Genomic DNA, 27,530 nt, shown 5'->3' with positions numbered 1-27,530 from the left:
TCGAAATAACTAGTAGGAAACTCGTATATCATCCCTGAGCTCTGACTTCTCGCACATGCTGACAAAGGTCACAGGTGAAGAGCTTAATTATTATGCTCTCGTCTTTCCTCTCGTGTCATCTCACAGAGGTTGCGATGGATCGGATTGGATGACACCCTCTATGAATTTGAGAGTGGATACATTTCCCAAATTCCCTCAGCTTTACCAAACCAAGTGGCGGCTGAAACACAAAATCCCAAATAATTTAGTCTTTATAGCAGAGAAAATGTAATTCAGTCAATAAGATCTATTTGGAACCTTGGTGGTGGATAGATCTACTGTCTAATATTAAACACCAGGCCACTGCTGTAAGATATTCTGCTGCGGTTTCACTGTGCACCCTAATAGTGCATGCTTAAGCACTCGGCTACATACACAGAGGAGTCAGCACTTTCTGAGAGGTGTGTGTTGTAACAGAGAAAATGAACCATTGAGCTGTCCCTCAGACAGCCAAACCTTGTGGAAACATTGTTTGGGAATGCAGACTTACAGGTAATAGGAACCTGTTACTAGGTGTGGGTCTGGTGTGTGTGTGTCTAACAGTAAAGTGAGGTTAAGGTGTAACCAAAAAGAGCTATGAAAGGAACGAAGGAGGGAGGGAAAGCCAGGTAGCAGTGTAGCTAGAGAGAGAATGTGGGAGGGAGGAAGAGTGAGCTTGTCAGTGAGGGAGGGAGAAGCAGAGTGTAAGCAAGTCTGTGCCCAGACACAGACGGCACAGCACACACAGTCCAAGGAGAAAGACATGGGTGGAGACGCTGATGGGGTGGAAGAGAAAAAAGGGAGAGATTGAGAAAGGGATAAAAGAACGACATACCAGAGATTCCCTGGCAGTCAACCCTAGCTATCGACCATTATCCTCTCCCATCTGCGTAGATACAGCACAAACCTCTGGATTATTTACCAGCCTCTCTCTGTGAGTGTGTGGGTTTGCTGAGTTCACCATGCTACTGCTGCGGTGGTGTCCTGCTGGTGTCAGTGTCAGTACTGCAGGGTGGATCTGGCTGGGGCTGACTCTGATTCTGGAGCTGTCTCTACCAGTCACGGCACTATCAGAACCAGACCCAGGCTTCTCCCTCTGCAGACAGAGCTTCTACAGACAGACCCCCCCTCTGGGCGGGGGGGCCCTCCTGACCCCCATCTGTCACAGGCTGCCAGGGGGACAGTTGTTCGCCACGCTCTACCACCCGACCTGTGACGCAGCTGTTTACTCTGCCTTTCATCTCAGACAAGGATGGGGGGAGAGAGGAGGAAAGGAGGAGGGGGTAAGGGAGGATTCTTTTATTTCTATTATATGGTAACAGTGGAATCATTGTCATGCATGGACTGCGTAAGCACTTCCTTGTACCTTCAGTGTACATTCTCAACACAATCACACAAGTTACAGCGGACATGATCAAACCAACTGTATACCACACTTTTCCTCCAGTTGTTTTACAAGAATGGTTTTGCGATATGAAACTTGTTCAAGTGAAAGGAAACTCGTCCTGTAGAGGCAGTCAACTTACTCTTGATATCAACATTCCATGCAAACCTGGCCTTGTTATAACAAGTCAGAGTGAACAGAAAGATGAATGCGAACAACAGTTTGATATTTGACTCAGATGTCTGTCAGTGGACAAGCTCCCTAACGCTCACAAAACTAGAATGGTCTGCATGGCATATTATTTCTGCCATGACACCTGAGTAAAAGACGTCCTCGTCAATCCTACTCTATTTACAAACTGCATTGATACTAAATGTACTGTAATGTACAGTAGGCTTTACCCAAATAAAGGCCAAGCATTCATTTATCATGAAGTTAATACTAATTGCAATCGTGATTCAATATGTGGACTTTGACTCATGATTCCAAACCTATCTCCTAGACAGAGAAGGAGGAAGAGGATGTCAGACGGGAGGAGAAAGAGGAAGAAGGATCCCAGAGTCCCCCCCTGGTGATGACCCCAGCCCTGCTCCGAGGGGATGTGGTGGGGGGTAAACCCCAAGCTCACTTTGACTCTCCCCTTCACCAGTGGGACTCCCTGGTCACAGAGCTGATCAAGAGCAGCGTCCTGCCCCAGTGTGGCTCCACAGGGGGCCAGCTCTATGTCCTGACAGGGGCCACAGGGCTCAGGCTGGGGCCCGGGATGGAGGAGGGTGGGGATGAGGGGTGTGAGGCTGGAGTGCAGTGGTCTGCTGTGTGCTGTGCTGGCCCAGAGGGACAGAGTGGGTTCAGTGTGGGGGTCGTGAGAGAGACAGGGGGAGGGGAGAGGGTGGTGAGTGTTAAGGAGCTGGAACAGATGATTGGAGTGACAGAACTATTTTCAGAGGGTTGCGGGGAAGCAGATGGGGACACGGGGGGAGACATAGTGATACTGCTCAGTGATGCGATGGTCGGTGTTGTAGAAAAGCAGAGAGCAGTCGCAAGGCCAGACACCATTGAGGAAACACTAGATGAGACTACTGACCGAAGCATAGAGGCACTACCTGCTGACACAGAACCTCTCATCGCTCCTTCAGTGGACAACGAGACACTGGCCTCTGAGTCGGACACAGAGTCGTCCAGCAACCTACTGGTGTATATCATCACCTCCTCTGTCTCCCTGCTCATGGCCCCTCTACGCCCTGTAGTCTCCACCCTCATTGGGATCCCTGGACAGGTGATTACTGATGGAATACAATACTGTGATGGTTCCATATCCTATATATATCCTTTTATGTTTCTGATCACAAAAATATGTTTCTGTTATAACAGACAATATCTTTTAACAGAACATATTTCCTCTCCTCGTCTAGGTGGCCTTTGTCCTGCAGGAGGACCTGGGGGTCCTGTCTGCCCTGCCAGGTGACATCCTCTCTGTGTTCTACAACATGGCGTCTGACCTGGTGTCTGGAGTCGGCTCAGTCACAGGCCTGATACTTGGTGTGGGGGAGATGTGCTTCTCCACTCTGTACTGCATTACAGCCCCTCTTGTTGGCTCCCTGTTCACCAGCTGCCAGGACGGGGTCACAGGGGTGGGCACCCTGGCCTGGGATGGGGTGGGTATATTCCGGGGGATTGCGGACAGTGCCTGGTGGGTGTCCAGGGTGGTCGGGGACCAGGTGTGGGAGCAGGGTGGGGGGTTTGTGGGGTCGGTGGTGTCTGAGATGGGAGGGCAGGTGAAGGCAGTGGGTGGGGGAATGGGGAAGCTGGCGTGGAGGTGTGGGAATGGGGTGGGGAACGTAGTGATTTTGGCAGGAGGGCTAGTAGTAGGGAGCACGGAAACGGTTGTGGAGAATGTGATGGAGGTCTTTGGGCAGGACCAGAACTGTGGATGGTTTGGGTCTACAGAGAATGTTCATCAATAACATTGCAGATTTTTTGCAAACCTTGAAAATTGTATATCGTGTTCTTATAAAGTATGTAAATATGCACCAGATAGCAAGAGAGAATTGATGGGTACACCGCAATGCCAATGTCTCTAGCTAAGCTGTCTAACATAAACGCATAGTTAGGCACACAACACATGTTCATATTTTTTTGCTCCCTAAAGTAGATGACTTCTACTTCTATTACTTCTTAGTTGTAAAGAAGCAGGATCCCAAAAGACTAATGCTGAGATTAATGGTATATGTGTCAGAATGTGAAGCATGGTAGCCCCATGGCCATTTGATAAATTACAATATGGTATTATTTTGGGGAAACATGCTTTTACTGTGTGAGTTCATATGGTAATAGATGTTAGAATTTATGTTACTTTATGAACTATATGCTTGCTTGATTAAAACGGATAATTGATTGATCACATCCACTCAGTCTAGTGCAATTTATTTATTTGTGATTCATTCATTTGACTATCAATATATTTTTCCTTGAAACTGGATCGTTTTCATTTGCACATTCATAACACTGCAATAATTGATGTAAGAGTCTGGACAAATGTCATGGTCAATTTGAAAAAGGCATTCTTACAGGCCGCCTTGATGTGGCGGAAATGAATCTGTCCAAAGGTCCTTCGAACCAAACATGTGCGCAACATTGCATCAGACAGCCGACTACTGTAATACGCTGCTTATCCGGAACTCATGAGTTGACGTCCCTTTCTTCTTCATTCAACGGTATGGATATCTTTTTCAAGTGCCATTTATTTTAAAATGATGTATTATATCAAAAGTTTGTGTACATAATTCATGGTGTAAGGCAGGTGAAATGGAACTCTCAAATTCATAGATGGAGCAATGGATTTTAAAAATGTAACTAGGCAAGTCAGTTAGGAATAAATCATTTTTGACAATGACGGCCTACCGGGGAACAGTGCCTTGTTCAGAACGATCGTTTTTACATTGTCAGTTTAGGGATTCGACCCTGCAACCTTTCAGTGACTGGCCCAACGCTCTAACCAGTAGGCTACCGGTCGCTCCCGATGCAAAGACTGACCGTTCATGATATCAAACTGATAGTTTAAACTATTTTTTGAAACTATAGTGTTTTACACTTAGCTAACATTACTTTGTTTACAAACATTGGAGTAAAACAAGTTTATATTTTGGGTTATGATGGTGTACGACCATTGAACGAAGCTCATGAGGCATTTAGCTATGTTAGATTTTTCAAGAATGAATGGGTATATTTTTATTTACAATAGATATAGCAACTACATATGGTCCCTTTTTTAAGTTCCAGCTTGCCAAAGCTGATGATTAGCTAGCCGACTAAACTCATCATGGACTGGAGTTTAGTCTGCTAATGGTTAGCATGTCTTTCCAGTTTGTCAGGTTTGTTGCACTAGAAAATAGCCCATGAATCGTTGCATAGCCATCTGTGCACGTCTCTGTTTGTGGAGTTGTCTCTGTTTACTTCCCAGATTTGTTGCTAACTTTAGTGTTTGTTACTTAAGAGATGTCACCTTAGTGTAGCATAATTTGAGTTAGCATAAACAAACATGCCCAAAACAGTAACGGTACTGCCTACTGTTATGTAGCTAACCTGCTAGCAAGCTAGTTTTAGCTGAGATTGAATGACTTGTGAAGTGGTTTGCATCCAAATACATATCTGTACTATTTAATGACACTACGGAAGCGTTATATTTTGACAGTCATTATATTGTCTGACACACCAATCTCAGTCATTCTCCCCCCTCTCCTAGGGATGGCTTCGCTCTACGTCTCCCCCCACCCTGACGATTTCAGGAGCCTCATGGCCCTGGTCTCTGCAGAGTTCTACCCCTCTCGGCTCTGCACACTCATAGAAGACCCTCCTGCCTCCCTGGCCCTGTGCTCTCGCCCCAGCCTGGTGCTGGGCTCTGGGGGAGGTGATGTGCTCTCTGGGGCCAGTGCTGTTGCATGGTACCTAGCCTCTCAGGGGAAGAGGATAGGGTCAAATGCTAAGCAGGAGAGCCAGGTGTGGCAGTGGCTCAGCTTTGCAGACAATGAGCTGACTCCTGTGTCCTGTGCTGTGGTGTTCCCACTGCTGGGGGTGATGGGAGTGGATAAGAAGGTGAGGGAGAGGGTCTCACTACTGGAAGCAACCCATGCAGTCACAAACACACAAATAGGAGTATAATGGTGAATATTTGCTTAATTTCAAATGAATTGGACTATGGGAGTGATTGAACAATGACAAAGCAAGGGGAGGGAACACTAATCTGGAATATAACATACCCCAAGACAAATTCCTGTGTGTGTTAATATTGTTGATTACCAATCCTTTTTTCTGATTCTGATGTCCATGCAGCTTCAGCAGAGTTCTCATGCTGAGATGATGCGCGTGCTAAACGTTCTAGATAAGAACCTGGAACCTAGAACATTCCTGGTGGGAGACAGCCTCACTCTGGCTGACATCGCTGTGGCAACCGCAGCACTCCTGCCCTTCAAATATGTGAGCCAAGTCTTTATATTAACTTTTATCTTATTTGTGTATCCTCTTCCTTATTCTTTAAAGTTAGGAAGAAGTGAAAGTATTTGTCTTCTGTTAACAGACTGTCTGGTAAGTGAGTGCTGGGGTGTATTCATTCATTCGGGAGGGGCGGCAGGTAGCCTAGTGGTTAGAGCGTAACTGAAAGGTTGCTGGATCAAATCCCCGAGCTGACAAGGTAAAAGTCTGTCATTCTGTCCCTGAACAGGGCAGGGCACTGTTCCCCGGTAGGCCGTCCGTCATTGAAAATAAGAATTTGTTCTTAACTGACTTGCCTAGTTAAATAAATAAACTCATTGCAACAGAACCTGTTTACTGTTTAAGAACTAAATGGAGCAAGCAGAACAAAACGGGGGGCCTACCTGCATTTGTCCTATAAAAATGATTGTTTTCATTGTATAAAACGTTTTCCATTTGGAGTAAACATTTTTTTTGCAAAACGTTTAGCAACAGACATAACATTTAGCAACAGAATCAGCATAATGAATACACAGTAGTTGTACTGTAAAGCTCGTGTCACACGAAGCAATCCGAATGCAATTTCTGTTGCAGATTGCAAGTGACATCATCTCAAGCAACATTGCTGATACACAAAGCAACTCGACTAAAATTGCATGCAACATCCAATGTAAGATCTTCCTGTTTCACATTGTTTGAACTCCAATAACGTTCTTATTATTATGTCATACTAGGCCTTGGAGCCGTCCAACAGGAGAGCCCTGACGAACGTGACCAGGTGGTTTTTGACCTGTGTCAACCAGCCTCAGTTTGTCAAGGTCCTGGGACAGATCTCTCTGTGTGAGAAGATGGTGCCCGTCACACCCAAACCCAGCGTTGCTCCTGTTCCTGCTGCTAACGCTAATCCAACTGCTGATGCAAATGCTACCAATGGTAAGAGGCTTGGGCCATGTCTTTAACTGTGAGTAACTCGTCTGGTAGTATGTGTTATGGATGCACTATGCAGAAATTGTTCCCTCATTTCCTGGTGGCTAAAATTCTAATAGTGCGCCTAATTTCAGTTTATACAACATAACAAGCACATATAGTGTAGAGAATCACTGTACCATCTAAACCACTGTGAATATATATTTTCCATAACCAAAAATATTGTATTTTCAGCTTTTTGAATCTGGTGTACAAATCCGAAAATTAAAGACACGAAAACTAAACTAGATAACGGGAAGCATAGAAATATTGAAAGTCGAACAGATCTGCTGCTTCTTAGACATGCTTTCTATGAGAATGGCAGATCTATAACACACATTTCTATGTCAATTTGGTTGGGTCGCCCCAAAAAGTTAAGTTGCAGCTTTAAGAATTTGCAAACAATATGGAATCAATAAAATGACAAGTACCTTCAATATGATTGTATATTGTATGCAATAAAACAATTATAATAATTGTGAGTTGACTCGTATACCTGCAAAGTTGCTTGAGATGATGACATTTGCAACCTGCAAATGCAACAGAAATTCTGCTCAAGTTTCTTTGTGTGAGATCAGCTTTAGATTGAAGAATAACTTTATTATCCTGAAGACCAACGGCGTCTTCTTGTCTAGCTGAATGGCAAATCCGTTTTAGTTTTCACTACATTTGGCATCTTATCAGTTAGTAACCTCGGAGGAATATTTTCTGGATACATAGCATCATGAGTTGACTCCGTGTGTGTGTGTGTGTCAGCTTGAGTTTGTTTGAGTGTGTATGTTATTCTCAAAGTGTGTTTCTCTCTCTCTCAGGCAAACCAAAGACAGAAGCTCAGCTGAAGAAGGAGGCTAAAAACAGAGAGAAGTTGGAGAAGTTCCAAAAGAAGAAGGAGATGGAGGAGAAGAAAAAGCAAGAAAAGAAACTGGCACCCCCGACAGAGGTATGAAGATGGACAGGTGGCTGGTTTCATTTCTCATTTTCCTTGTTGCAAAGACCATTGCTGTGTGGATCAACTTGAACCCAACAAGATGATGATCCTTAAAGTATACTCCCTTTACAGTTTTTACAGCCTAGATAAGGTCATTCAGTAGGTGTCTTCAGTCTCATTCTGGTCTCTCTCCAGAAAAAGGCCAAACCAGAGAAGAAGGACCTGGGAGTGATCTCATACGACGTCCCCACCCCTCCTGGAGAGAAAAAAGGTGCTTATTAACCATAGAATTAGGAATTAGAATAATTGAATAGGATCTCTATTATTAACTATGTATAATCCACCACTCTCTCTTTTATACTTTGTGTGTGTGTGGTGCGAATTAAACTCCTATCTCTCCCTGTGTCAGATGTCCTGAGCCCCCTGCCAGACTCGTACAGTCCTCAGTACGTGGAGGCAGCCTGGTACTCCTGGTGGGAGAAGCAGGGATACTTCAAACCTGAGTACGGGGTGAGACTGTCACTCTCTTTATGTATTTCATAGTTTATGAAATGTGCCATTTAACCAGCCCATGGCTGAGGTCATAATCAAGCTATTATGATGTTCTTATATTCTTCAGCGGAAGAGTATCAGTGAGCCTAACCCCCGTGGAGTGTTCATGATGTGTATCCCTCCGCCCAATGTGACGGGATCTCTTCACTTAGGCCATGCCCTAACCAACGCCATCCAGGACTGTCTGACCAGATGGTAATGGGATTCTCTATCTGATTACACCAATCTGCGGTTTATTTTCACATCCTTTCACCAATCTCACTCTCTATTATTTTTCTTTCTCTGTCTCGCTGTCTTGCTTTCTCTCTTGCTGTCATGACTCTACGTGTCCCACTTTTCTCTTCACTTCTCTCAACATTCATGTCTTGTCCCATTCTCAATATTCTGTAGTGCTGTAATCTAGTTCTGTCCTTATCGCAGTATGATGGTGCATTTCCTGTTTCCTCCCTCTCCCCAGGCACCGTATGCGTGGCGAGACGACTCTGTGGAACCCAGGCTGTGACCACGCGGGCATCGCCACCCAGGTGGTGGTGGAGAAAAAACTGATGAGGGAGAGGGGCTTGAGCCGTCACGACCTGGGGAGAGACCAGTTCATCCAAGATGTCTGGAAGTGGAAGAATGAGTGAGTGGTGGGAGAGGAAGGACAGAGGGTTTCAAAAGAAAGAAAGAACAACAATAGAAGAGAAAGTTAGAGCTAGAGTTCCTCTCTTTCTTCCTCCCTGCACTGTGTTGTAGGAAGGGAGACCGTATCTACCACCAGCTGAAGAAGCTGGGTTCCTCTCTGGACTGGGACAGAGCCTGCTTCACCATGGACCCTGTGAGTTTACTATCATTTACATTACCTTACACTTAACGTTACATTACCTGTCACCTTTTACTGTGTCATCCTGGACAACTTATGAGAGCTTTATTAGTCTAATACATAAAGTACTATGTCTAGACTGAGGCTTTACTAACGTTATAATGTTCCCAACACTAAACTATTGTGACTCCCTCTCTAGAAACTGTCCTATGCAGTCCAGGAGGCGTTCATTTGTCTGCATGAGGACGGTGTAATCTACAGGAGCAAGAGGCTGGTCAACTGGTCCTGCACCCTCAACTCTGCCATCTCGGATATAGAGGTATTATTCTGTTGTGAAATGTTTTAAACCGTTTTTGAAATGTCCATTCTGTTGCATACTATAATGAACACTCCCATGATGCTGTGTTGTCCAGGTGGATAAGAAGGAGCTGACTGGCAGGACTCTGCTGCCCGTGCCTGGCTACAAGGACAAGGTGGAGTTTGGAGTACTGGTCTCCTTCTCCTACAAGATAGAGGGATCAGGTAAGACATGGGGAGAGTCATTTTGGGCTGGGGAGGTACAAGGACATTGCTTTATCTTGAGTGTTTCTTTCAATTATGTTAATTGATCTCTCCCTTCCATTTTTTTTCTCCCTCCCTCTATTTCTGTCTTCTTTTATTAAATGTCTCCCACTGTCTCACTGTTAGATGAGGAGGTGATTGTGGCGACCACTCGTATAGAGACCATGCTGGGAGATTCTGCTGTGGCCGTCCACCCTGCCGACCCCAGATACCAGGTCTCTACAACCCACAAACACCCCGCCAACCTTCCAATACAGACATTCTTTGGGAAAATCCATGAAAGATTATACTTTCTTGATATTTAAATGTTGTTTTGATTAATGTTTTTGGCATTCTAATTGAGAACTAACACGCTTTGGTCTATCTGTGTCTCTCAGCACCTTAAAGGGAAGATGGTGCTTCATCCCTTCTGTGACAGAAAGATGCCCATCGTGTTTGATGAGTTTGTGGACGTCAACTTTGGAACGGGTACTAACCATGCTGTGTGGCCATGTGGCTGTCCTGCAGTAATCTGGTGGTCTAAGGAATAGTGGGATACTGTTAGTTTGGATGGTTGAGCTGTACAGAACCTTGTCTCTCCCTCTCCCCTTCTTTCTCTCTCCACCAGGTGCTGTGAAGATCACCCCAGCCCATGACCATAATGATTATGAGGTTGGAAACAGACACAACCTGGCCTTCATCAACATCCTGGATGAGAATGGCCTGCTCATCAACGTGCCGGCTCCATTCCTGGTACAGTACACTCGCACTACTTCTTCACCTGGCACAGTACACTCCCACTACGTCTTCACCTGGCACAGTACACTCGCACTACTTCTTCACCTGGCACAGTACACTCGCACTACTTCTTCACCTGGCACAGTACACTCGCACTACTTCTTCACCTGGCACAGTACACTCGCACTACTTCTTCACCTGGCACAGTACACTCGCACTACTTCTTCACCTGGCACAGTACACTCGCACTACTTCTTCACCTGGCACAGTACACTCGCACTACTTCTTCACCTGGCACAGTACACTCGCACTACTTCTTCACCTGGCACAGTACACTCGCACTACTTCTTCACCTGGCACAGTACACTCGCACTACTTCTTCACCTGGCACAGTACACTCGCACTACTTCTTCACCTGGTACAGTACACTCCCACTTTGTCTTCACCTGGTACAGTACACTCCCACGTATTCTTCACCTGGTACAGTACACTCCCACGTATTCTTCACCTGGTACAGTACACTCGCACTACTTCTTCAGCTGGCACAGTACACTCCCACTTCTTCTTCACCTGGTACAGTACACTCCCACTTCTTCTTCACCTGGCACAGTACACTCACACTACGTCTTCACCTGGTACAGTACACTCCCACTTCTTCTTCACCTGGCACAGTACACTCCCACTTCTCCTTCACCTGGCACAGTACACTCGCACTACGTCTTCACCCGGCACAGTACACTTGCACTGCTTCTTCTTATGGCACAGTACCCTTGCACTGCTTCTTCACCTGGCAGAGTACACACCCACTTCTTCTTCACCTGGCAGAGTACACTCGCACTACGTCTTCACCTGGTACAGTACAATCCCACTACTACTTCACCTGGTACAATACACTCCCACTACGTCTTCACCTGGATCTTGTCTTCATGCTGTCTTAATAGTTGTGGTGTGTTGTCACTCTTCTTCCTTTTCCTCCTTGTTGTTCTGTGTGGCATCTGTTTGGTAACTTCCTCTCTGTTTTTCTCTGCCTACCTCCTCTCTCTTTCTCAGGGTATGAAACGTTTCGAAGCGAGGAAGGCTGTGCTGCAGGCTCTGAAGGACAGAGGCCATTTCAAGGAGACCAAAGATAACCCCATGGTGGTGCCTGTCTGCAGGTGCGTTACGATCAGTCCACATTACGAGCACATAAGCACATATTGTTTCCAGCTTCACGTGCATCAGTGGGCGAAATGTGGTCACATCTGTGTGAACATGTTAGTGAGACAATTCTCGATTTGATGTGAGTGTGTTTCTCCTCCCCAGTCGTTCTAAGGACATAGTGGAGCCCCTGTTGAAGCCTCAGTGGTATGTGGACTGTGCTGACATGGGCAAGCAAGCAGCTGACTCAGTCCGGGAGAGAAGACTCAAAATCATCCCAGACCACCACCATAAGACCTGGTTCAACTGGTTGGACAACATCAGGTAGGTCACCTCAATCTCCTTTCTGGTTCTGTTTTCCTCTTCCTTCTATACCTCTCTTTTGTCATCAGTCTTTCTCTTTCCTTGCTGTCCTTCCCGTTCTACTCTTTAATGTGCTCCATCTCTCTACTCATTAGAAGGTGACACGCCACACTCTCTCCATTATAGAAATCAAGTGTATTACAGATCCTGGTTAGATCCCTAGTTAAAAACAGGGAGCACCTCTACTCCAGCACCAAATTCCTTTTCTTCTTTAGTGTCTCATCTGTCACCAGTTGTGCTCAGGTTTCCTCACCCCTCTTCACTCCCTCTTTCCTCACATATTCACTTAACTCATCCCTCATTCGTTGTCCCTCCCTCCCAGGGACTGGTGTATCTCTCGTCAGCTGTGGTGGGGTCACAGGATCCCAGCCTACTTTGTCACCGTGACTGACCCTTCAGTCACACCAGGAGAGGTGATATCCGTTTCTCTCTTTCTCTCTCTCTGATTTTCTCTGTCATTTAAGTCACACCTGTTCAAACAACCCATGTCCCATCTCTCTGGCTTCCTTCTCCCTTCTTCTTCCTCCCTCTCTTCTTCTTCTTCCTCCCTCCCTTCTTCTTCCTCCCTTTCTTCTTCTTCCTCCCTACCTTCTTCTTCTTCCCTCCCTTCTTCTTCCTCCCTCCCTTCTTCTTCTTCCTCCCTCTCTTCTTCTTCTTCTTCCTCCCTCTCTTCTTCTTCTTCCTCCCTCTTCTTCTTCTTCCTCCCTCTCTTCTTCTTCTTCCTCCCTCTCTTCTTCTTCTTCCTCCCTCTCTTCTTCTTCTTCCTCCCTCCCTCTCTTCTTCTTCCTCCCTCCCTCTCTTCTTCTTCCTCCCTCTCTTCTTCTTCCTCCCTCCCTCTCTTCTTCTTCCTCCCTCCCTCTCTTCTTCTTCCTCCCTCCCTCTCTTCTTCTTCCTCCTCCCTTCTTCTTCTTCCTCCCTCCTTCTTCTTCTTCCTCCCTCTCTTCTTCTTCTTCCTCCCTCTCTTCTTCTTCTTCCTCCCTCTCTTCTTCTTCTTCCTCCCTCTCTTCTTCTTCTTCCTCCCTCTCTTCTTCTTCTTCCTCCCTCTCTTCTTCTTCTTCCCTTCTTCTTCTTCCTCCCTCTTCCTCCCTTCTTCTTCCTCCCTCTCTTCTTCTTCCTCCCTCTCTTCTTCCTCCCTCCCTTCTTCTTCTTCCTCCCTCTCTTCTTCCTCCCTCCCTTCCGTCTTCTTCTTCCTCCAGGACATGGATGGTCATTACTGGGTGAGTGGGAGGACAGAGGAGGAGGCCAGAGATAAAGCTGCCAAGCGCTTCAACGTCTCCACTGACAAGATCACCCTCCGACAGGGTAAGATCTTCTCTCAAATGATGATCATTTACAGTGGAATGGAGTATTTTGCCCATTACCCAGTGATTTTTGTTCACTTTCTGTGTTACAGATGAGGATGTCCTGGATACATGGTTCTCCTCTGGTATTTTCCCCTTCTCCATCTTCGGCTGGCCCAATGAGGTGAGGCTGTAGGTGTGTGTGTGTATTAAAGTTGTTAACATATGCTTTCCATAGTTCCTGAGAGATATATTGATGATATTGATGTGTGGGTAGTGTGTGTCGAGAGCTGAGAGTGTGATACCCTCTGTGTGTAATACATGTTTTCCTCTCTGTCTGGACCCAGGACCTGAGTGTGTAATACAGGTTTTCCTCTCTCTGTCTAGACCCAGGACCTGAGTGTGTAATACAGGTTTTCCTCTCTCTGTCTAGACCCAGGACCTGAGTGTGTAATACAGGTTTTCCTCTCTCTGTCCAGACCCAGGACCTGAGTGTGTAATGTCCAGACCCAGGACCTGAGTGTGTAATACAGGTTTTCCCCCAGACCCAGGACCTCTTTTCTGTCCAGACCCAGGACCTGAGTGTGTAATACAGGTTTTCCTCTCTGTCCAGACCCAGGACCTGAGTGTGTAATACAGGTTTTCCTCTCTGTCCAGACCCAGGACCTGAGTGTGTAATACAGGTTTTCCTCTCTCTGTCCAGACCCAGGACCTGAGTGTGTAATACAGGTTTTCCTCTCTCTGTCCAGACCCAGGACCTGAGTGTGTAATACAGGTTTTCCTCTCTCTGTCCAGACCCAGGACCTGAGTGTGTAATACAGGTTTTCCTCTCTCTGTCCAGACCCAGGACCTGAGTGTGTAATACAGGTTTTCCTCTCTGTCCAGACCCAGGACCTGAGTGTGTAATACAGGTTTTCCTCTCTCTGTCCAGACCCAGGACCTGAGTGTGTAATACAGGTTTTCCCCTCTCTGTCCAGACCCAGGACCTGAGTGTGTAATACAGGTTTTCCCCTCTCTGTCCAGACCCAGGACCTGAGTGTGTAATACAGGTTTTCCCCTCTCTGTCCAGACCCAGGACCTGAGTGTGTAATACAGGTTTTCCCCTCTCTGTCCAGACCCAGGACCTGAGTGTGTAATACAGGTTTTCCCTCTCTGTCCAGACCCAGGACCTGAGTGTGTAATACAGGTTTTCCCCTCTCTGTCCAGACCCAGGACCTGAGTGTGTAATACAGGTTTTCCCCTCTCTGTCCAGACCCAGGACCTGAGTGTGTAAGGTTTTCCCCTCTCTGTCCAGACCCAGGTTTTCCTTTCCTCTCTGTCCAGACCCAGGACCTGAGTGTGTAGACCCAGGACCTACAGGTTTTCCCCTCTCTGTCCAGACCCAGGACCTGAGTGTGTAATACAGGTTCTCCCTCTCTGTCCAGACCCAGGACCTGAGTGTGTAATACCCTCTCTGTCCAGACCCAGGACCTGAGTGTGTAATACAGGTTTTCCCCTCTCTGTCCAGACCCAGGACCTGAGTGTGTAATACAGGTTTTCCTCTCTCTGTCCAGACCCAGGACCTGAGTGTGTAATACAGGTTTTCCCCTCTCTGTCCAGACCCAGGACCTGAGTGTGTAATACAGGTTTTCCCCACTCTGTCCAGACCCAGGACCTGAGTGTGTAATACAGGTTTTCCACTCTGTCCAGACCCAGGACCTGAGTGTGTAATACAGGTTTTCCCCTCTCTGTCCAGACCCAGGACCTGAGTGTGTAATACAGGTTTTCCTCTCTGTCCAGACCCAGGACCTGAGTGTGTAATACAGGTTTTCCTCTCTGTCCAGACCCAGGACCTGAGTGTGTAATACAGGTTTTCCCCTCTCTGTCCAGACCCAGGACCTGAGTGTGTAATACAGGTTTTCCCCTCTCTGTCCAGACCCAGGACCTGAGTGTGTAATACAGGTTTTCCTCTCTCTGTCCAGACCCAGGACCTGAGTGTGTAATACAGGTTTTCCTCTCTCTGTCCAGACCCAGGACCTGAGTGTGTAATACAGGTTTTCCTCTCTCTGTCCAGACCCAGGACCTGAGTGTGTTCTATCCAGGCAGCCTGCTGGAGACCGGTCATGACATCCTGTTCTTCTGGGTGGCCCGCATGGTGATGATGGGCCTCAAACTCACCGGCAAGCTGCCCTTCAAAGAGGTGGGGCTCATTTGGAAGTAATCACCTGCTGCCTCTGACCAGTGTAGCATGTCATTGATTACAGTGGGGACAGCCTGTATAGTAATGGTAATGGCTGTGTTTGATACTAGGTGTACCTCCATGCGGTGGTGAGGGACGCCCACGGGAGGAAGATGAGCAAATCTCTGGGGAACGTCATCGACCCCCTGGACGTCATCACAGGCATCTCTCTGGAGGTAACACACCGTGCTCCCATGGGGGGTGTTGTACTGTCTGCTTATTAAGCAGCTATTCCAGGCTCTATTGGGGCCTTTTATCGGTCTCTCCTAGTGTTGCTCCCTCAAACTGAGCTGAGTAGGGTTCGGAGGTATCCACGTTTTTTTACCGTCATAGCGTTTCTGTACCATACTGGGGTACAGTATTACCGGAAATGCACACAAGGGGCACAAAACAATTTAGGCAACAGGGATCTTGATCCAGGAGGGGATTGAATGTAACCAATAAGCTGTAACCAAGACACTTGATCTTGCCACAGCTGGCAAGTTAGTGAACCAAATGCATAGCTGGAGCCCTGAGCTGGATATAATTTATTTGACACATCTTAGGTTTCTTATAGTTATACTTAACTTCTAGTTAAAAGCAGTGACGAAGCACACACCCCCCAGCTGAAATACCCCGGTATACAGTATAAACGGTGAATCGCCCAAGTCTAGAGCTGAGTCAGCCCTCTAGAGCAGTGGCCACCAAGGTCACTTTCGTAGTCAAAAAGCAAGCCGATATCTACCGCTATTATTTAATCATTTCTTTCAACAACAAAAAACCCAAACATTTGACCTGAAAAACAATTGTGTAGGAATGAGGTTTGTGCAGTAGGCCTAATACATTATCATAGCATATTGGCTATATGCCTGGCCTGCCAGTTCTTCTCAGACCATATTATATACAAAAACTCTCACTTTGATAACAAAATAGATCAGTTTGTGTAGTACTTGCAGGGCAGAACTGAGCATAATTAGCAAATAATTCACTTTTTCTTTTTTACTGGACTGGTACCTGCATCAATCTGATGGTCATGGTGCTTTCAAGACAACTGAAGAAGAGGTCAAATCATGTCAGTGATCTAGAAACTATTTTTCCCAGTCGGATCTTCCGAGTTCCCTGTAGTTTTGAACACTACATTAGTCTCAGGGAGGGAGAGAGGATCCACCTCTCACGTCTCTGCTCTATTCCTCGATATTAAAATAGACATGAGCTGCTAATGATAATACAAATGCAGGGCTATCGAGACACTTGTGCTGTAATGAATTAGTAGCCGAGTGGAAGTAGGGAGAAGCACGTTTTTATGTTTTGTAATAGTGTTGAATAAAAACAGCGTTGACAGTACTGAACAAAAAGTTAGACATGAACTAACTCATAAAAACAGCATTGACAGTACTGAACAAAAAGTTAGACATGAACTAACTCATAAAAACAGCATTGACAGTACTGAACAAAAAGTTAGACATGAACTAACTCATAAAAACAGCATTGACAGTACTGAACAAAAAGTTAGACATGAACTAACTCATAAAAACAGCATTGACAGTACTGAACAAAAAGTTAGACATGAACTAACTCATAAAAACAGCATTGACAGTACTGAACAAAAAGTTAGACATGAACTAACTCATAAAAACAGCATTGACAGTACTGAACAAAAAGTTAGACATGAACTAACTCATAAAAACAGCATTGACAGTACTGAACAAAAAGTTAGACATGAACTAACTCATAAAAACAGCATTGACAGTACTGAACAAAAAGTTAGACATGAACTAACTCATAAAAACAGCACTGACAGTACTGAACAAAAAGTTAGACATGAACTAACTCATAAAAACAGCATTGACAGTACTGAACAAAAAGTTAGACATGAACTAACTCATAAAAACAGTACTGAACAAAAAGTTAGACATGAACTAACTCATAAAAACAGCGTTGACAGTACTGAACAAAAAGTTAGACATGAATTAACTCATAAAAACAGCACTGACAGTACTGAACAAAAAGTTAGACATGAACTAACTCATAAAAACAGCATTGACAGTACTGAACAAAAAGTTAGACATGAACTAACTCATAAAAACAGCATTGACAGTACTGAACAAAAAGTTAGACATGAACTAACTCATAAAAACAGCATTGACAGTACTGAACAAACAGTTAGACATGAACTAACTCATAAAAACAGCATTGACAGTACTGAACAAACAGTTAGACATGAACTAACTCATAAAAACAGTACTGAACAAAAAGTTAGACATGAACTAACTCATAAAAACAGCATTGACAGTACTGAACAAAAAGTTAGACATGAACTAACTCATAAAAACAGTACTGAACAAAAAGTTAGACATGAACTAACTCATAAAAACAGCATTGACAGTACTGAACAAAAAGTTAGACATGAACTAACTCATAAAAACAGCGTTGACAGTACTGAACAAAAAGTTAGACATGAACTAACTCATAAAAACAGTACTGAACAAAAAGTTAGACATGAACTAACTCATAAAAACAGCATTGACAGTACTGAACAAAAAGTTAGACATGAACTAACTCATAAAAACAGTACTGAACAAAAAGTTAGACATGAACTAACTCATAAAAACAGCATTGACAGTACTGAACAAAAAGTTAGACATGAACTAACTCATAAAAACAGCGTTGACAGTACTGAACAAAAAGTTAGACATGAACTAACTCATAAAAACAGCATTGACAGTACTGAACAAAAAGTTAGACATGAACTAACTCATAAAAACAGCATTGACAGTACTGAACAAAAAGTTAGACATGAACTAACTCATAAAAACAGCATTGACAGTACTGAACAAAAAGTTAGACATGAACTAACTCATAAAAACAGCATTGACAGTACTGAACAAAAAGTTAGACATGAACTAACTCATAAAAACAGCGTTGACAGTACTGAACAAAAAGTTAGACATGAACTAACTCATAAAAACAGCATTGACAGTACTGAACAAAAAGTTAGACATGAACTAACTCATAAAAACAGCATTGACAGTACTGAACAAAAAGTTAGACATGAACTAACTCATAAAACAGCATTGACAGTACTGAACAAAAAGTTAGACATGAACTAACTCATAAAAACAGCGTTGACAGTACTGAACAAAAAGTTAGACATGAACTAACTCATAAAAACAGCATTGACAGTACTGAACAAAAAGTTAGACATGAACTAACTCATAAAAACAGCATTGACAGTACTGAACAAAAAGTTAGACATGAACTAACTCATAAAAACAGCATTGACAGTACTGAACAAAAAGTTAGACATGAACTAACTCATAAAAACAGTACTGAACAAAAAGTTAGACATGAACTAACTCATAAAAACAGCGTTGACAGTACTGAACAAAAAGTTGGACATGAACTAACTCATAAAAACAGCACTGACAGTACTGAACAAAAAGTTAGACATGAACTAACTCATAAAAACAGCATTGACAGTACTGAACAAAAAGTTAGACATGAACTAACTCATAAAAACAGCATTGACAGTACTGAACAAACAGTTAGACATGAACTAACTCATAAAAACAGCATTGACAGTACTGAACAAAAAGTTAGACATGAACTAACTCATAAAAACAGTACTGAACAAAAAGTTAGACATGAACTAACTCATAAAAACAGCATTGACAGTACTGAACAAAACGTTAGACATGAACTAACTCATAAAAACAGTACTGAACAAAAAGTTAGACATGAACTAACTCATAAAAACAGCATTGACAGTACTGAACAAAAAGTTAGACATGAACTAAACTCAGAAAAACCGCGTTGACAGTACTGAACAAAAAGTTAGACATGAACTAACTCATAAAAACAGTACTGAACAAAAAGTTAGACATGAACTAACTCATAAAAACAGCATTGACAGTACTGAACAAAAAGTTAGACATGAACTAACTCATAAAAACAGCATTGACAGTACTGAACAAAAAGTTAGACATGAACTAACTCATAAAAACAGCATTGACAGTACTGAACAAAAAGTTAGACATGAACTAACTCATAAAAACAGCATTGACAGTACTGAACAAAAAGTTAAGACATGAACTAACTCATAAAAACAGCATTGACAGTACTGAACAAAAAGTTAGACATGAACTAACTCATAAAAACAGCATTGACAGTACTGAACAAAAAGTTAGACATGAACTAACTCATAAAAACAGTACTGAACAAAAAGTTAGACATGAACTAACTCATAAAAACAGTACTGAACAAAAAGTTAGACATGAACTAACTCATAAAAACAGCACTGACAGTACTGAACAAAAAGTTAGACATGAACTAACTCATAAAAACAGCATTGACAGTACTGAACAAAAAGTTAGACATGAACTAACTCATAAAAACAGCATTGACAGTACTGAACAAAAAGTTAGACATGAACTAACTCATAAAAACAGTACTGAACAAAAAGTTAGACATGAACTAACTCATAAAAACAGCATTGACAGTACTGAACAAAAAGTTAGACATGAACTAACTCATAAAAACAGTACTGAACAAAAAGTTAGACATGAACTAACTCATAAAAACAGCATTGACAGTACTGAACAAAAAGTTAGACATGAACTAACTCATAAAAACAGCATTGACAGTACTGAACAAAAAGTTAGACATGAACTAACTCATAAAAACAGCATTGACAGTACTGAACAAAAAGTTAGACATGAACTAACTCATAAAAACAGTACTGAACAAAAAGTTAGACATGAACTAACTCATAAAAACAGCATTGACAGTACTGAACAAAAAGTTAGACATGAACTAACTCATAAAAACAGCATTGACAGTACTGAACAAAAAGTTAGACATGAACTAACTCATAAAAACAGTACTGAACAAAATGTTAGACATGATCTAACTCATAAAAACAGCATTGACAGTACTGAACAAAAAGTTAGACATGAACTAAACTCATAAAAACAGTACTGAACAAAAAGTTAGACATGAACTAACTCATAAAAACAGCATTGACAGTACTGAACAAAAAGTTAGACATGAACTAACTCATAAAAACAGCGTTGACAGTACTGAACAAAAAGTTAGACATGAACTAACTCATAAAAACAGCATTGACAGTACTGAACAAAAAGTTAGACATGAACTAACTCATAAAAACAGCATTGACAGTACTGAACAAAAAGTTAGACATGAACTAACTCATAAAAACAGCACTGACAGTACTGAACAAAAAGTTAGACATGAACTAACTCATAAAACAGCATTGACAGTACTGAACAAAAAGTTAGACATGAACTAACTCATAAAAACAGCATTGACAGTACTGAACAAAAAGTTAGACATGAACTAACTCATAAAAACAGCATTGACAGTACTGAACAAAAAGTTAGACATGAACTAACTCATAAAAACAGCATTGACAGTACTGAACAAAAAGTTAGACATGAACTAACTCATAAAAACAGCATTGACAGTACTGAACAAAAAGTTAGACATGAACTAACTCATAAAAACAGCATTGACAGTACTGAACAAAAAGTTAGACATGAACTAACTCATAAAAACAGCACTGACAGTACTGAACAAAAAGTTAGACATGAACTAAACTCAGAAAAACCGCATTGACAGTACTGAACAAAAAGTTAGACATGAACTAACTCATAAAAACAGCATTGACAGTACTGAACAAACAGTTAGACATGAACTAACTCATAAAAACAGTACTGAACAAAAAGTTAGACATGAACTAACTCATAAAAACAGCATTGACAGTACTGAACAAAAAGTTAGACATGAACTAACTCATAAAAACAGTACTGAACAAAAAGTTAGACATGAACTAACTCATAAAAACAGCATTGACAGTACTGAACAAAAAGTTAGACATGAACTAACTCATAAAAACAGTACTGAACAAAAAGTTAGACATGAACTAACTCATAAAAACAGCATTGACAGTACTGAACAAAAAGTTAGACATGAACTAACTCATAAAAACAGCGTTGACAGTACTGAACAAAAAGTTAGACATGAACTAACTCATAAAAACAGCATTGACAGTACTGAACAAAAAGTTAGACATGAACTAACTCATAAAAACAGCATTGACAGTACTGAACAAAAAGTTAGACATGAACTAACTCATAAAAACAGCATTGACAGTACTGAACAAAAAGTTAGACATGAACTAACTCATAAAAACAGCATTGACAGTACTGAACAAAAAGTTAGACATGAACTAACTCATAAAAACAGCGTTGACAGTACTGAACAAAAAGTTAGACATGAACTAACTCATAAAAACAGCATTGACAGTACTGAACAAAAAGTTAGACATGAACTAACTCATAAAAACAGCATTGACAGTACTGAACAAAAAGTTAGACATGAACTAACTCATAAAAACAGTACTGAACAAAAAGTTAGACATGAACTAACTCATAAAAACAGCATTGACAGTACTGAACAAAAAGTTAGACATGAACTAACTCATAAAAACAGCATTGACAGTACTGAACAAAAAGTTAGACATGAACTAACTCATAAAAACAGTACTGAACAAAAAGTTAGACATGAACTAACTCATAAAAACAGCATTGACAGTACTGAACAAAAAGTTAGACATGAACTAACTCATAAAAACAGCACTGACAGTACTGAACAAACAGTTAGACATGAACTAACTCATAAAAACAGCATTGACAGTACTGAACAAAAAGTTAGACATGAACTAACTCATAAAAACAGCATTGACAGTACTGAACAAAAAGTTAGACATGAACTAACTCATAAAAACAGCATTGACAGTACTGAACAAACAGTTAGACATGAACTAACTCATAAAAACAGCATTGACAGTACTGAACAAAAAGTTAGACATGAACTAACTCATAAAAACAGTACTGAACAAAAAGTTAGACATGAACTAACTCATAAAAACAGCATTGACAGTACTGAACAAAAAGTTAGACATGAACTAACTCATAAAAACAGTACTGAACAAAAAGTTAGACATGAACTAACTCATAAAAACAGCATTGACAGTACTGAACAAAAAGTTAGACATGAACTAACTCATAAAAACAGCATTGACAGTACTGAACAAAAAGTTAGACATGAACTAAACTCAGAAAAACCGCATTGACAGTACTGAACAAAAAGTTAGACATGAACTAACTCATAAAAACAGCGTTGACAGTACTGAACAAAAAGTTAGACATGAACTAACTCATAAAAACAGTACTGAACAAAAAGTTAGACATGGACTAACTCATAAAAACAGTACTGAACAAAAAGTTAGACATGAACTAACTCATAAAAACAGTACTGAACAAAAAGTTAGACATGAACTAACTCATAAAAACAGCATTGACAGTACTGAACAAAAAGTTAGACATGAACTAACTCATAAAAACAGCACTGACAGTACTGAACAAAAAGTTAGACATGAACTAACTCATAAAAACAGCATTGACAGTACTGAACAAAAAGTTAGACATGAACTAACTCATAAAAACAGCATTGACAGTACTGAACAAAAAGTTAGACATGAACTAACTCATAAAAACAGTACTGAACAAAAAGTTAGACATGAACTAACTCATAAAAACAGCATTGACAGTACTGAACAAAAAGTTAGACATGAACTAACTCATAAAAACAGCATTGACAGTACTGAACAAAAAGTTAGACATGAACTAACTCATAAAAACAGTACTGAACAAAATGTTAGACATGATCTAACTCATAAAAACAGCATTGACAGTACTGAACAAAAAGTTAGACATGAACTAAACTCATAAAAACAGTACTGAACAAAAAGTTAGACATGAACTAACTCATAAAAACAGCACTGACAGTACTGAACAAAAAGTTAGACATGAACTAACTCATAAAAACAGCATTGACAGTACTGAACAAAAAGTTAGACATGAACTAACTCATAAAAACAGTACTGAACAAAATGTTAGACATGATCTAACTCATAAAAACAGCATTGACAGTACTGAACAAAAAGTTAGACATGAACTAAACTCATAAAAACAGTACTGAACAAAAAGTTAGACATGAACTAACTCATAAAAACAGCACTGACAGTACTGAACAAAAAGTTAGACATGAACTAACTCATAAAAACAGCATTGACAGTACTGAACAAAAAGTTAGACATGAACTAACTCATAAAAACAGCATTGACAGTACTGAACAAAAAGTTAGACATGAACTAACTCATAAAAACAGTACTGAACAAAAAGTTAGACATGAACTAACTCATAAAAACAGCAGCCCTTTGCTGTATTGTGACAGTCTCTCTGTCATCATGGTTTTAAAAGTGATCAAATCTCATGTAGGTTAGGATCAAACTTTGCTGTTGCTGGGGTCGTGGAAGCTGTTGGCATGGTGATTTGAGCTATCCGAATGCCGGGTAGGCGGAGTGTGTCTTTTCAGACAATTGAAAAAGATCAAAATGGGAATAATTTGCCTACCCAGTGCTTCTGAATCAAGTGCACCTACTGCCAACAGCGCAACCATTTTTAAGGAGCGCAAGCCTTTATCTTTCCTACAGAAATGTTTGGTGATCGACCGGTTGGTGACCACTGCTATACAGGGCTCTGGCAGTACATACTCTTACTATATCAGGTGGATTGAGGAACCAACAGTGTCTCTTGCTGCTTTGAATCAGTGTCATGCATTTATGTTGTCATGTAGCTGTTGAACTGCGGTTAAGTGCCGAGAACGAAGCACCAGGACATAATGTCTCTGCCGACCCTTCGTGTGTGCAGGGACTGTATGCCCAGCTGCAGGACAGTAATCTGGACCCAGTAGAGGTAGAGAAGGCCAAGCAGGGACAGAAGTCGGACTACCCCACTGGTATCCCAGAGTGTGGCACAGATGCCCTCCGCTTCGCCCTGTGTGCCTACACCAGCCAAGGTACATAATATATGCCATTTAGCAGACGCTTTTATCCAAAGCGACTTACAGTCATGTGTGCATACATTCTACGTATGGGTGGTCCCGGGGATCGAACCCACTACCCTGGCGTTACAAGCGCCATGCTCTACCAACTGAGCTACAGAAGGACCACATCACTCACTCCTGCCATCTGGTGATGTGGCCGTGTCATGTTATGGCTGGCATGCCATGTACACACCAACACAACCCTTTTTCCTCTATCCCCCTAACTCGCTCAGGCAGGGACATTAACATGGATGTGAATCGTATCCTTGGTTACCGTCACTTCTGTAACAAGCTGTGGAATGCTGTGAAGTTTGCCATGAGGACGCTGGGAGACAACTTTGTTCCTTCAGAGAATGCCCAGGTGACTACAGTAGCTTTACTGCAGTGTCATGCCCATGTAAATGAAGGGAAATAAAGTTGCTTCAAGAAAATGCTCTTAATTTGTTATAGTGGAAACAGGTCTTTGTATGATATGGTATTTGGGTTTATATCTCTGTAAAATGTCCAATTCTCCTCCTGTCAGCTGTGTGGGGAGGAGAGCGTGTCAGACCGGTGGATTCTGTCCCGTCTGTGTACTGCTGTGGGTCTGTGTAATGCAGGGTTCCAGGCCTACGACTTCCCAGCTATCACCACAGCCATCTACAACTTCTGGCTCTACGAGCTCTGTGACATCTATCTGGTGAGAGTCTGTTTGCCTTGTCTCTGTCTGCCTGTGAGTGGTGGTGTGTGTGATTAATATATTGCCACTCCTTAACATCTTGCTCCCAACCTCCATCCTCATCCCTTCTCGACCACCCTCACCCCACTAGGAGAGTGTGAAGCCAGTGTTCTCCAGGGCGGAGGAGGACAGTGGGTCTCAGAGCCAGGCTATAGTCTGCAGACAGACGCTGTTCACCTGCCTGGAGACCGGCCTGCTCCTCCTAGCTCCCATCATGCCCTTCGTGGGCGAGGAGCTCTACCAGAGGTTGCCACGGCGACGATCCCAGGATGGCCACCCTAGTATCCATGTCACGCCCTACCCTGAGACTGAGGAGGTGAACTTTATATTGATACACGGAGTACACTGTATAATAAACCAAAGGGTATGAGTTTTGTTGACTGTAATTTGTGGTGGTTGCCTGGCTGTCGTCTCTGTGTGGTCTCTAGTTCTGCTGGCACAGTGAGGATGTGGACCGTCAGATGGAGTTTGTGATGACCGTGGTCCGGACCATCCGTTCACTCAGGGCCGACTACAACCTGACCAAGACACGTGCCGATTGTGAGTTCATACATGACCACAAGCATTGTACTGTAATTTCCGGACTATAAACCGCTACTTTATTCCCACGCTTTGAACCTCGCGGTTTATTCAATGACGCGGCTAATTTATGGATTTCCCGCTTTCAAAAAAACTGAGCACCGTCACAATGCCGTGTTTCGTTAAAGCCGTGTTTCGTTAAAGCCTATTGTTACAAGCCGTGTTTCGTTAAAGCCTATTTGTTACAAGCCGTGTTTCGTTAAAGCCTATTTATTGTTACAAGCCGTGTTTCGTTAAAGCCTATTTATTGTTACAAGCCGTGTTTCGTTAAAGCCTATTTATTGTTACAAGCCGTGTTTCGTTAAAGCCTATTTATTGTTACAAGCCGTGTTTCGTTAAAGCCTATTTATTTTTGTTACAAGCCGTGTTTCGTTTAAAGGCTGTGTAAAGTTAATTTGTTTCAATGTACCGGTAGGCACCTGCGGCTTATAGGCATGTGCGGCTTATTTATGTACAAAATACATATTCTTTAATAATTCAGTGGGTGCGGTTTATATTCAGGTGCGCATAATAGTCCAGAAATTACGGTACTATATTTACTGCTTAGTTATAGCAAGGGTGTATGATTATCTACTTTGGTGACTAGAACACTTCTCAGCGTTGTTTTACATATTATACCCAGGCTACCTCCAGTGTATAGACAGTGAGACGATGTCTCTGGTGGAGCAGTACAGTCTGCAGATCCAGACCCTGTCTCTATCCCAGACCATCCAGCCCGTCCCGGCCACCGGGGCCGTCCCAGAGGGCTGTGCTGTGGCCATTGCCTCCGACAGGTGCACCGTCCACCTCATGCTCAAGGTAAGAGGTCAATTTTACAGGTTTCAACCACACATTATTCTGTGTTGTGATTGGCTGACAGTGTATGAGTCATCTGATGACTGTGCCAAACCAGACATCTTTATTCCCTAGTGAAATTGTTACACTTCTGTTTTTACAACTGCGTTTTGTTTTTAATCTCTCTCCCAGGGTCTGATAGATTTGGAGAAGGAGGTGACCAAGCTGACTGTGAAGAAGGGAGAGCTGGAGAAACAGATGGATAAACTGAGAGAAAAGATGGAGAAGAGTGACTACAAGGAGAAGGTGCCTGTTAAAGTACAGGATTTGGATGCTGAGAAGGTAAGGAGGATGTTTTGGAACGTGGGGCATTCCCACAGTAAAAACATTTTGCTTGGCTCTGCTTGTGAAGTGTGTGGTGACCTGTGATCCTGCTCTCTAACCCTCTTCCAGCTGCGTCAGAGCCAGACGGAGCTGGAGAAAGCAACGGAAGCCATAGACAACTTCAAGAGAATGGTGTAACTGCTCCCCTCTGTCCCCTTTTACAACATGGTTCTTATCATAGTGAGCTCAAAGTATTACAATAAGAGGTTAAAGTGCAGACTTAAATTTAATTTCAGGGTATTTTCATCCATATTGGGTGAACATTTCTACGTAAATGTGGATGCACAAATATTCATACACCAAGACATGGGAGTTCTGTGCCTGTAACTGTCGATTATCAATAAGTGACTCAAATGAAGCAATACATTTGCTATTCATTTCTAATTGGGCACAAAATGTTCTGAAACAACCAGCAAATCCTGGAAAGACTATGTACAAACATTTCACCCAATCTGAATGAAAATACCCTGAAGTTAAAGCTGACAGTCTGCACTTTAACCCAAAGTACTGGAATACAGAGCCAAAACAAGCTCACTGTCCCAATACATTGAGCTCACTGTATTTCACCCTCCTGTTGTCTCATGTCAGTGCTATGCCACTTTCCATAAAGGATACTCTGGAGTAAAGACCTTATATTAGACAGGCTGGGATCGGTTCTTTCTTTGATGTGCATTCTGCTCATTTGGTGAAATTATTAGGTCCAGGAGTTTCTTGACCTGGAAAACATCAAGGCCCT

At 42.5% G+C, this 27,530-nt stretch overlaps 2 protein-coding genes across 2 annotated transcripts; both read left to right on the top strand.

Annotated features, from left to right (window-relative positions):
- Positions 1 to 694: 694 nt before the first annotated feature.
- LOC123997877 (endonuclease domain-containing 1 protein-like) lies at positions 695 to 3,805 on the top strand. The gene is made up of 3 exons (XM_046302524.1): positions 695 to 1,301; positions 1,905 to 2,678; positions 2,815 to 3,805. The coding sequence occupies exons 1-3, from the start codon at positions 981 to 983 to the stop codon at positions 3,364 to 3,366; spliced, it is 1,647 nt and encodes a 548-aa protein (XP_046158480.1). The 5' UTR covers positions 695 to 980; the 3' UTR covers positions 3,367 to 3,805.
- A 171-nt stretch (positions 3,806 to 3,976) lies between these two features.
- vars1 (valyl-tRNA synthetase 1) lies at positions 3,977 to 27,434 on the top strand. Its single transcript, XM_046302523.1, has 30 exons — positions 3,977 to 4,116; positions 5,145 to 5,494; positions 5,732 to 5,875; positions 6,604 to 6,802; positions 7,648 to 7,775; positions 7,959 to 8,034; positions 8,173 to 8,273; positions 8,383 to 8,510; positions 8,773 to 8,937; positions 9,051 to 9,132; positions 9,317 to 9,436; positions 9,531 to 9,639; positions 9,805 to 9,893; positions 10,056 to 10,146; positions 10,286 to 10,410; positions 11,446 to 11,549; positions 11,698 to 11,856; positions 12,218 to 12,308; positions 13,092 to 13,197; positions 13,289 to 13,359; positions 15,229 to 15,354; positions 15,465 to 15,569; positions 24,165 to 24,312; positions 24,573 to 24,700; positions 24,863 to 25,018; positions 25,149 to 25,373; positions 25,486 to 25,597; positions 26,259 to 26,434; positions 26,603 to 26,752; positions 26,864 to 27,434. The coding sequence occupies exons 1-30, from the start codon at positions 3,993 to 3,995 to the stop codon at positions 26,930 to 26,932; spliced, it is 3,957 nt and encodes a 1,318-aa protein (XP_046158479.1). The 5' UTR covers positions 3,977 to 3,992; the 3' UTR covers positions 26,933 to 27,434.
- Positions 27,435 to 27,530: the final 96 nt, after the last annotated feature.

Source organism: Oncorhynchus gorbuscha, linkage group LG15 (assembly GCF_021184085.1).
Source record: "Oncorhynchus gorbuscha isolate QuinsamMale2020 ecotype Even-year linkage group LG15, OgorEven_v1.0, whole genome shotgun sequence".
Taxonomy (NCBI): Eukaryota; Metazoa; Chordata; class Actinopteri; order Salmoniformes; family Salmonidae; genus Oncorhynchus; species Oncorhynchus gorbuscha.
Note: the sequence above shows the minus strand (reverse complement) of the source record. Positions and strands in the feature narration are given on the sequence as shown.